Here is a 12198-nt window from a genome sequence, read left to right on the forward strand (position 1 = left end):
CTGAAGAAGCTCCTGTCCTCTACATAGACCAGTGTTTCCCAAGCAGGGTGCCCACAGCTGTTGCAAAACTACAACTCCCAGCATGCCCGGACAGCCTTCGGCTGTCCGGGCATGCTGGGAGTTGTAGTTTTGCAACAGCTGGAGGCTCTCTGCTTGGGAAACACTGGTCTATGTAGAGGACAGGAGCTTCTTCAGGGTCCTGTACAGTACACGCAATGTCCTAAAAAAGTAATGGAGCAGATCTTTCTTACTTTTATATGTAAGGATTTGCTTTATCTATATTAGTTATCTACTTATTTATGTTTAATCCTCACTTTTTCCTATTTTTTTGGATGACATTTTGGGTCCTCAGAACCCAGTCCTCAGTTACCAGATTTCCTTAGAGTTCTGGTCTCAACATACAATGGTCTCAACATACAATGGTCGTCCTGGAACCAATTAATATTGTAACTTGAGGGACCACTGTATAATATATATATATATATATATATATATATATATACACACACACGTATATATATTTTATTATGTAAGTTTTCAGTAGCGTTCAAACAGGAACTGCAGTTAGCAATACAACCTCCAGATGGCGATTTATATAATTTCATGGTAAAAAATGAAAAATAACAATATCCGTAACAAATAAAAATTAAAAACTGCTGACCTCCTACAGGAACAATATAATTGAGTTTTGAGCATGAAGCCGCCGCACACTACATAAGCTGTCACAAGACTTCACAAAGGAGCCGGATAAAGTAGAACCCTGGCTGCAGTTAGCGGCAGTGCCTGCAGGTGGCGCCGGAGCTCCCCCCTATTGTCAGTCTACCGCCGCCGCAGGCTGCTGAAGAGTTAAAGCGATTGTTGAGGGAGGAGGAGGAGGAGAGAGAGAGTGCTGGGCTGTGGATGCGAGCGGGGTAACACAATACACACTGAGGAGCAGGGGCTGCAAAAAGCAACATGGAGGCTTGTGCCTGATGCGGCAGCGGCATTGTGCTCACCCCTCCCGGGTGCTGGCAGCGGTTGCATGCTCTTCTTGTGCGCTCCTCTGCCGCCGGGATCCTTCCAGGAACATCAAGGGATAGAGGAAAGGACATGACCAGCTCGGTGGCGGCGCTTCTCCTCTGTCTGCTGGGCTGCAACGTGTGGAGAGTGGGCACCAAAACCCTGGAGCAGAATGCAGCAGCTCAAGGTCGGTGGGTCCTGCCAGAGGGGGGAGGAGGACAACCCCCATCCTCCTCTCCAGCTCACACAATAGGGGGGGGGGGTGGTGGTATATGGGGGGTGCAACCCCTTCCTTCACCGTTGAAGCACTAGCATGCATTAACAATACGGCTTAACCCTTTCCTAAACGAATCTAATGCAATAGATGCGTTAACCCCTTCCCTGTCAGATTGGCATTGCCTTTTACGTTTAACCCTTCCTGTGCAAGGGTGTTTCAGTGGTCACCTATTTCTCCCCCCCCCCCCCCCGCCCGAGATCGCTATTGACCCTTAGCACGCCAGTATTACCCCTTTTCAGTATTGTTTTGACATCTGTCTTTTGAACACTGCATGGATGCAGTATTAACCCATTAGCATGCAAGGTTTGCTGAATTGAATTTTTTTTTTTAAATGCTGATATTGGGATTGACCCTTGCTATGCCAGTGTTTGCACCCCCTTGACATCTGTCTTCCCCCCCCCCCCCCACCTTTTCTTGTAAGAGAAGGGGGCTTGGCTGCAGTGTTTAACCCCTTAGTGTGAGCTTCCAAGGTGATGCTGTATTGTTTAAGACGTTCCAGCGTAAGGTCAGGTTGTAGAATCCGAAATCTCCTTATTGATCTGTCACATTTGACCCAGCGTTGCATTGTTAAAAAAGATATATATATAATGTATACTGTGTATATATATATATATATATATATATGTGTGTGTGTGTATATATATATATATATATAGTGTGTGTGTATATATATATATATATATATAATATAATTATGTGTATATGTATGTGAATATATACATAGTGTGTGTGTATCTAAAATATATATATATATATATATATATAGTGTGTGTATAATATACATATATAGTGTGTGTGTGTGTGTGTGTGTGTATATATATATATATATATATATATATATATATATATATTAGAGCATATATATATATATATATATATAGTGTGGTGTAGTGAGAGAGATATATATATATATATATATATATATATATATATATATATATATAATGATAAGGATCAGATTTTATAAAATAAAATATACACTGATACATTGTTTCAAGCGTTCGTAAATATTGTGACATTGTATCCATTTGTGTTTATTATTTTTGTATTATTCCCCCAGTAAGAGGAAAGAGGGGGGGGGGGGGGTGATATATTTTTTCTTTTCTCTCCTGTATGCCATTTCCTTCCATTGTTCTAATGTCATTTGGTCAGGAAACTTTGGCGCTTTTCGTTCTGTTTGTGCTGCTGGGACAGATGGAAATTTGAGCCCTACATCGCCGCCACTGCTGCTGCTGCTTCCCCCCCCCCCCCCCCCCTTTTTTTTATAAGTCGTAAAATGAAAACAGTTTTTCAAAATGCCCCCTGATCCCTCACCCTCGACCCCCTCCATGTTTTCTCTATCAACAAAGGGGAGGGGGGGGGGGTTAAAACTTAATTTTAGAGCCCTGTAAAAGGGGACGTCACCTTTTGTGATTCAGAAATGTTATGTGTATGACCTCATTGTTCTGTGACCCACCAGGTCCCAACCCTTAAACTGATAGATCTTCACAGTCTAAAGGAGTGTTTCCCAACCAGGGTGCCTCCAGCTGTTGCAAAACTACAACTCCCAGCATGCCCGAACAGCCAACGGCTGTCCGGGCATGCTGGAAGTTGTAGTTTTGCAACAGCTGGAGGCACCCCTGGTTGGGAAACATTGACTTATACTATATGCTATGCTACAATATAGTCCAACATGCTGGGAGTTGTAGTTTTGCAACAGCTGGAGGCACCTTGGTTGGGAAACAGTGTAGCGGGAATAAGTATCGTTGGCTATAATTAGTTGACCTAGGTCAGAAATGCAAAGATTCTTTGTATCCGATTGTCGTTGATCAGTTGTATTGCTTAAATTTTGTCTTGTAATGGTCTGTTCACACGGAAGGAATTTCCGCACCAATTCCGCTTCCGCTCCTTGTGGGTGGTTTAAGGCTGTTGCGGAATTCATGCAGAAATTCTGCAGAAGTGTGAATGGGAGTGTGGGAATGCCATAGAAGTCTATTGGGCTTTCATTTGAGGTGGAATTTCTCAAGCGGAAATTCTGCCGTTTGAATAGACCCTAAGGGTACGTTCACACTGCTGGATTACCTGCGTAATTTCTGCAGCGTATTTTCTGCGGAAAATCCGCAGCGGATTTTGTTACCATTGACTTCAATGGGTCGGAAGGAAAATCTGCAAAGCTGCCTCTATTGCGGATTTTCTGCTGACCCATTAAAGTCAATGGTAGCAAAATCCTCTACGGATTTTCCGCAGCAAATACACTGCGGAAAATCTGCAGGTAATCCTCCCATGTGAACATACCCTAAGGTTATGTTTACACTTGGCAATTTTAGCGGGATTGCGCATCGAAAATTCGCGCTGTGAACAATACCATTTGTGGGAACGAGTCTTACCCGTTCACACAGCGGGATTTGAGCGGCGGAATTCCACGCAAAGAATGAACCTGTTCATTCTCTGCGCGAAATTCCGCGAGCACAGCATTGCTGTCAATGGTGACGGCACAGGGTTGCGTGGTCCGCCAGATGGAATCTCCGCTCGCAGAATTCGGTGATTCCGAGAGAATTTACCCAATGTAAGCAAACCCCAAGGGTTCATTCACACTACGGAATGTCCGGGAAGACAATTCCGTGCACAGCTGGAGGCGCTAGAACCGCTTGTACATGCGCCATCACCGTTGATGGCAATGGATGAACATTCCGTAGTGTGAATGCGCCCTAAAAGTCTAATTATTCGGATTCCCCCCCGGATAAGTTTCAAAATGACAGTCTAACGTTTCATTCCAGACTTCTTTTAAAGATTTGGAACACTTACAAAAATGGAACGACTTTAAGGGGCCCGTTTTACACTGCGGAATCTCCATCTGGGGGGGGTCCGCAAAGCAAGCCGACACTAGGACTGCAGTGCATTTCCAAGTGGATTCCATAACATGTTCATTCTTTCCAGGGGAGTCTGGGCTCCGGAAATTCCATAGTGTGAAAAGTGTAGCAGAAAACAATGGGAGGCTGCTGCAGCGTATTTTCCGCAGCAGAATTCTGCTCCGAAAATACATGGTGTGAATGGGCCCTTAGGCCTAGGTTCAGACTGTGGAATTTCCAAGTGCAATTGTGCTCAGAGTCCCATTGCTATCAATTGCAATGCACATTTACGAAATTTGAGCGGTGGAGGTTCGAAAGAATGGTCTTGTTAATTCTTTTGGCGGAATCGATTGCCGTCTGTGGGGACGGCAATGTCCACGCGGTCTGACTACCCTTGGAATATTTCCAGCTGGAGATTTTCTAGTCTGAACTTAACCTTACAAGGCTTAAAGGTGTTCTGCGGCACAGGAACTCTTATCCCCTATCCAAAGGATAGGGGATAAGTGTTTGATCGTGGGGGGGGGGGGGGGGGGGGGGGGTCCGTCTGCTGGGACCCACCGCAATCTCCTGCACATCATCCCGGCTCTCCCCAGGAGCGGAGCATGTTGACCCTCGCACGAAGCAGCAGTCGACACACCCCCTTCATGTATCTCTATGGGAGAGTCGGGGGTCGACAGGCTCTGCTCGTGGCGAGAAGCGGGGTGCCATGCAGGAAATCGCGGGGGTCCGACTGCTGGGACACTTTAGATAGGGGTGAGGCTGGGTTCACATCACGTTTTTGCCATACTGTTTTCAATCAGTTTTTCTAAAGAAAACCGTATGGCAAAAAAACAGATGGAACAGTATGGGAAAAAGTAAACCGTATGCGTTTTTAAACTGTATACTTTTTTTATAAGTGCATACAGTTCCGTCAGTTTTTATAGAAAAAAATCCATACGTTTTGAAAATGTTATCCATTTTTAATGGGAGGGGTGTTGGGTGGGGACTTTAGGATGCAAATGCGCATGTGCAAAATAAAAACCGTATACGTTTTCCCATATGGAACCGTATACATGTGCGTTTCCCATTGACGTCCATGTTAAAAAAAATAAAAAATAAAAATAAAAAAAACGTATGCGGTTGCAGTAGGGTTTTTAAACTGGAGTCAAAACCGTGGTTGACCACGATTTTGTCTCCGGTTTAAAAACCGTACTGCAACTGCATACTTTTTTTTTTAACATGGACGTCAATGGGAAACGCACATGTATACGGTTTTGACTTTGCACATGCGCATTTGCATCCTAAAGTCCCCACCCAACACCCCTCCCATTAAAAATTGACAACATTTTCAAAAACGTATGTTTTTTTTTTTTCTATAAAAACGGACGGAACTGTATGCACTTCTAAAAACAGTATACAGTTTAAAAACGCATACGGTTTATGGTGCATTCACACCACGTTTTTGTACGGGGGGTGGGGCAAACCGGGCGCTCCCGTACCCCGGCCGGATCAGCCCGCGACTCCATTTACTTTAATGATCCGACCGGAGTCAAACAGTGACTGCGGTCGGCTCAGTTTTGACCCGTATGCGGTTTTGGACCGGACAGCCCCCCCCGGTTTTGGACTCTGAACAGAGATGAGCGAACTTACAGTAAATTCGATTTGTCTCGAACTTCTCAGTTGATGTCTTTTCCTGCATAAATTAGTTCAGCTTTCCGGTGCTCCCGTGGGCTGGAAAAGGTGGATACAATCCTAGGAAAGAGTCTCCTAGGACTGTATCCACCTTTTCCAGCTCACGGGAGCACCTGAAAGCTGTACTAATTTATGCAGGATAAGTGATCAACTGCCGAGCCGAGAAGTTCGTGACGAATCAAATTTACTGTAAGTTCGCTCATCTCTAGTGGCCATAAAGTCTTATTTTTTAATTTTTTTCTTCTTTTCTTAACCCTCTTCCTATGCTGTCGCCATGCGGTGTCCTTTCTGTTACCCTCAGTCTTGATCTTTTTTAATTATTTTTGGCCTAGCTCCAGCCCTCTCCCAAGTATTGACGTGACTTTAAGGTTCTACGACATTATATAGAATGAGATCATAAACGGTTCCATTAGAATTTTTTTTTTTTTTTAAAGCTACATAACCCCCCCCCCCCCCCCCCCCTCCTTTTCACATATATTGCCATCTTATATGGACTGGCGGTTATAGTGTCTGTCAAGTTCTTTGGTTGAAGTGGAGAGATTCATGTCAGGTTAGCAGAGGTTAATTCCGCTACCTCAGACAGGAGAGGGGCTTTTAGGATGATGTAGAGGGAGATTGTCTATATGGTGCAGATGGGATATGCATTTGGCGACAGAACGCTCTCGCTGGTAGATTTTGTCTGCCTCGCTGTATGTTCTGTTGGAACATTTGTACCAGTTTATACAAAATTTTTTTTTGTTAATTTGTACCATAAAATTTACATAATAATAATAATAATAATTATTATTATTATTATTATTATTATTATTAAATAACTTTATTGTTATTATCATTAACAAATTTTTTTTTTTATAAATTTTTTTTTTTTTTTTTTTTTTTTAAATTGAACAAACTAAGGTCTCTATATCCCCTTTCCCCAGTAATTCTCCCTGGTATCCAGTCATCATATTGAGCGTAAATGCTGGAACCAGGATGATATACATGTCACAGGCTCTGAACCAAGGATGACATGTCATGTGATCAGCATTAAATGTGCAGTCATTAAATCAAATTTTTGGTGTTTAAAAAAAAGCTGCCACTAGGTATCTCCCTACTTGCCTGGCAGAAGTCCAAAATCAGGAAATGCAGTCTGGAGTGCTGAGGAGGGTGTGTGCAGCCTTAGCCAATCATAGCTCATCTCACACTGAACTGCTCTGGGCTGTGTGTAGCAGAGTGAGAGAGGAGGTTCTCCCCTGTATGGCTTCAGATGATGTCACGCCTGTTGGGGAACACCCCCTTCCCAGTCTGTGAATCTGACTGAGACTGAGCAGAAAATTATAGAGAAATATCAAGGTAGAAAACTAACAAATAATAAACATAAAGGCAGGGGGTGGTTTATCATGATGAGACAGTGAACTGGGAGGATTATAACATTTAACAATATCATGATGACAGGTACTGTTAGAACACAATAATAGGTACTCTTAGAACACAGTAATTCTCCCTGCTATCCAGTCACCATATGGAGCAGTGACCCGTTGTGCAGACTTCATCTATAATTTTCAGTTGTTTCGGAGCTGCTGAGTGGAGCTCTCTCCTTCACCTTCCAAAGACTTGCATTGGCTTGTCTTGCAGACACAGGACAAAGCTGAGCTGATTTTCAGAGTGGAATACAGTCTCACCGGAAAAAGGGGGAAGGGAAAAAGTTTGATGAAAGAAGAAGCATTTTTCTGTAATAAAATATATGGCAAAGTTTCTTATATTCACTTGTACTATTGATCTATGCAAAGTTTGTTCAAATGACATCGAGCCTATTTACGGAGATTGGAAAACGGAGGACATCACCTCGGGTAATTCTGGGGGGGGGGTGAAAAGAATCCCTGGATTCCAAGGTCAGACTCGCACCTTTAACAAGCCTTGAGGTTGTGCTTATCACCATTACCTTTAGGGGTACATTAGAGTGTCTGGTGGAAGAGCTGCAAGCCATATCCCTACTGGTATTCTAGCCTAAAAATTTGGAAAGAATAGTAGAAGAAAGGACTGGGACATGGCCCGGCGCTGCTGAAAGAGAATCTCCTTGGAACTTCCTATATTTAAATTAAAGGAGAACTCCAGGCAAAATTAACATCCCCTTTCCACAGGATAGGGGGTAAGTAGCTGATTGTGGAGGGTCCGACTGCTGGGACCCCCCGCAATCTCTGAAACGTGACCCGGCTCTTGGATGATGCATACTCCATTAATTTCAGGCATAATCAGCGCTCCTATAGAAATGAATGGCTATCTACCAGTAGACTGAGTCGGGTTGGGGTTCCAGAGATCGCGGGGGGTCCCAGCATTTGGACCCCCAGCGATCAGCAACTACTCCCCTATCCTGTGAATAGGGGATAAGCTAATTTTGGCTGGAGTTCTCATTGACCAAACTGCAATAAATAATCAGTGTTTCCCAACCAAGGTGCCTCCAGGTGTTGCAAAACTACAACTCCCAGCATGCCCGGACAGCCGAAGGCTGTCCGGGCATGCTGGGAGTTGTAGTTTTGCAACAGCGGGAGGCTACCTGGTTGGTAAAAAATGGAGTTAGATAAATAAAATAAGTCTTTTTTTTAAAAGAGCTAGATTTAAAGCAAGGAGTCTCCTCTCCCTTCATCTGATGAAGGTAGATACAACTCCCGAAATGCGTCAATGCTTTAGTGCTAGCTCTCTTTTTAATGCTTTTCTTTTCTTTTTATATAGCTATTTTATTGTAGTTTTGTCAACTCAATTATAGGGAGATTCTGTATGAGCAGCGTCGGGCCATGTCCCCAGTCCTTTCATCTACCATTATTTCCCGAGCATCAAGACGCACGCTGTCAATGAATGGAATCTTTCTTGTTTACGTCCCGATGCTAAATATCCGAGGCTGCGACCTATAACTGCGGATAGCTTTGGTGGGTGTTGCGGTTACTATAGCAAGCGTTCTCTAAAACATCCCTTAGAAAGCAAAGTTTTCTGGATTGTGCCTGTGCCAATAAATTTTGCTGCCCGTTTTTACGGCGATGCTTCCGCATTCAAGATGTTATTTGCTTAGCGATTAGGAATTCTCAGTGCAACAAAGAGGCGCGTAGCATCCGGGATACCTCCCTGATATCCTGACTTAGGAGCTGTATCTAGAATTGTAATGACTCTAGTCGCGTACGTGAATACTGTAGTAATAAACCCCATGAGATCAGGCTGAGGCAGCACGCTGCGGTCGGTTTTGAGGGAACACTTAGAAGGTCCTTCCATGTGTACGTAATATAATGACTCAGTAATCTGATGTTTTGCCCGTAGCTGTATAGGAGTCGACAGAATTAGAGATGAGCGAACTTACAGTAAATTCGATTCGTCACGAACTTCTCGGCTCGGCAGTTGATGGCTTTTCCTGCGTAAATTAGTTCAGCCTTCAGGTGCTCCGGTGGGCTGGAAAAGGTGGATACAGTCCTAGGAAAGAGTCTCCTAGGACTGTATCCACCTTTTCCAGCCCACCGGAGCACCGGAAAGCTGAACTAATTTATGCAGGAAAAGTCATCAACTGCCGAGCGGAGAAGTTCGTGACGAATCGAATTTACTGTAAGTTCGCTCATCTCTAGACAGAATCTCCTATAAAATAACGTGAATCATCATTCGCTGCTGCTGCGTTTCTGAAGATAATCGTACAGTATAAAGTTCTAGGAAATATAGGCCTGGGTTCCAGGATGAGACCGTAATAATGTCCCGTATGAGGATTAGTCAACTTTTACACTTCTGGTTTTGATTGTCTAACGCCAAGGCCAGGAAGTCTAAATATATTGCTGGAAACTATAGAGATCATATATTCTCCGGCTGAGGTTACTTATCCTTTGAAAATCATAAGTTAAACTTAAAGGGGTATTCCAGGAAAAAGACTGGATCCAGAAAGTTAAACAGATTTTATAAATGACTTCTATTAAAAAAAATCTTAATCCTTGCAATAATTATCAGCTGCTGAAGTTGAGTTGTTCTTTTCTGTCTGGCAACAGTGCTCTCTGCTGACCTCTCTGCTTGTCTCGGGAACTGCACAGAGTAGAAGAGGTTTTCTATGGGGATTTGCTTCTACTCTGGACAGTTCCCGAGACAGGCGACATTAGGGAGCACTTAAACAGAAAAGAAGAACTCAACTTCAGCAGCTCATGAGTACTGAAATGATTAAGATTTTTTAATAGAAGTAATTTACAAATCTGTTTAACTTTCTGGAGCCAGTTGATATATAACACTTTTTTCCTGGATAACCCCTTTAAACTTGTAAATTCTATAAAAATCTTAATCCTTCCAGTACTTCATTAGCTGCTGTATGCTCCAGAGGAAGTTGTGTAGTCCTTTTCAGTCTGACCACAGTGCTCTCTGCTGACACCTTTGTCCGTGTCAGGAACTGTCCAGAGCAGGAGCAAATCCCCATAGCACACCCCTCCTGCTCTGGACAGTTCCTGACTCGGACAGAGGTGTCAGCAGAGAGCACTGTGGTCAGACTGGAAAGAATTACACAACTTCCTCTGGAGCATATAGCAGCTGATAAGTACTGGAAGGATTAAGATTTCTAAATAGAAGTACCCCTTTAAAGGAAATATTTAGCCTAGATCTATTTTTTTTTTCCTGCATAGAACCCAATACTAAAGCATGTTCATGTTCTCATTTTTTCATCTGTAAACTGTAAGACAGTGTGCCTCCAGCTGCTACACAACTACAATTCCCAGCATGCCCAGACAACAGCTGGAGGCACACTGTGTGGAAAACACTGCTGTAAGGGTATGTTTACATGCTGGAGATTTTATGCAGCTGATTTGCAGAATATCTGCAATTTGGTTTAAAACGCATTGATTTGTTTTGGAGCAGAAATACTGCACATTTTTTGCAGCATGTGAGCATACCCCAAATGGAACCTGACAGTAAGTGATGAATTTCCCTGCAATGCCACCACAGGAGAAACGGAGCATTACACCATTCTTATTTAAAGGGGCTGTCCAAGATTAGAAAAACATGGCTGATTTCTTTCAAAAACAGTGCCACACCTTTTCAAAGGTTGTGTGTGGTACTGCAGCTCGGCTCCATTCAAATGACTGAAGCCAAGCCACAACCTTAAGACAGGTGTGGTGCTGTTTTGGAATGGAGGCAGCCATGTGTTTTCTAAAATCAGGTGGCTCTTTTGTGTAATGACTTAAAGGGGTACTCCGCCGCTAGACATCTTATCCCCTATCCAAAGGATAGGGGAAAAGATGTCTGGGACCCCCGCGATCTCCGTGCTGCACCCGGCGTTCGTTTAGAGCGTCGCGTTCAGAGCTGGAGGCTCGTGACATCACGGTCACGCCCCCTCAATGCAAGTCTATGGGAGGGGGCGTGACGGCAGTCACGCCTCCTCCCATTGACTAGCATTGAGGGGGCGTGGCTGTGACGACACAAGCATGGCATGACCGTGACATCACGAACCTCCACCCCGCATCGCCAGTCATCCGGCACGGAGCGAAGTTCGCTCCATGCACCGGGTGTCACACAGTGTACCCCTTTAAAAATATCGCTAAGGCAACAAAATTTAAGATCCTTCCTCTTTTGGTTTCAATTTTCAGTAGTTTTGTTTTTCTATCCATCTATACTTTTTGTTGGTGGTAATCCATTCATTCATCTAGAAGGGTCACCTAGATGTTGGTGTTTGTCAGCAAAATCCTTTTAAGGCTCTAGGGGGAGATTTATTGAAGCCTGTCCAGAGGAAAAGTTGCTGAGTTGCCCATAGCAACCAATCAGATCACTTCTTTCATTTTTAACAAGGCCTCTGCAAAATGAAAGAAGCGATCTGATTGGTTGCTATGGGCAACTAGGCAACTTTTCCTCTGCACAGGTTTTGATAAATCTCCCCCAATATGTGTCAGCCATTCCATGACCATTTTACACAATACTTTTAGGCTGGGTTCACACTGCGGAATCTTTGGGCAGAAAATTTCGGCCCAGAGATGCCGAGTGTGGCCAGCGCCGACTGAATGTCGGCACTAGGACCGCACGGACACTGCAGTCTCCAATAGACTGCACTGTGTTCCGTGAGTATTTCCGCCTGGAGATTCCGAGTGTGGCCAGGACCGCGCAAACACTGCAGTCTCCAATAGACTGCAATGTGTTCCGCGTCTATTTCTGCCTGAAGAATGAGCAACGCCATTCTTCAGGCGGAAATTATAAAGCGGATTTTCCTTTCACAAATTCCGCTTCACAAATTCCGCTTCACAAATACCGAAGTGTGAATTTGTGAACGGAAACACGTTCATTATACTATACATTTTAGTAAGCGGAATTTCTGCCTGCAATTTCAAAGCAGAATTGCAGGTGGAAATTCTGTAGTGTGAACATAGCCTTAGGGGAGCTATTGTATCATTTGTCAGGGACCCTATTGTCCATAGGTCAGCACAGCAGTGGTTGGGATCCTGCGGGACC

At 43.9% G+C, this 12198-nt stretch overlaps 1 protein-coding gene across 1 annotated transcript in view; it reads left to right on the forward strand.

Annotated features, from left to right (window-relative positions):
* The first annotated feature begins 863 nt into the window (after positions 1-863).
* The window catches only part of FAM171A1 (family with sequence similarity 171 member A1), a 130584-nt gene continuing 119249 nt past the window's right edge, over positions 864-12198 (forward strand). Inside the window, exon 1 of the mRNA XM_056519095.1 lies at positions 864-1186. Within this exon, the coding sequence (XP_056375070.1) occupies positions 1090-1186 (97 nt within the window). The 5' untranslated portion in view covers positions 864-1089. The remainder of the gene's footprint in view (positions 1187-12198) is intronic.

Source organism: Hyla sarda, chromosome 5 (genome assembly GCF_029499605.1).
Source record: "Hyla sarda isolate aHylSar1 chromosome 5, aHylSar1.hap1, whole genome shotgun sequence".
Lineage (NCBI taxonomy): Eukaryota > Metazoa > Chordata > Amphibia > Anura > Hylidae > Hyla > Hyla sarda.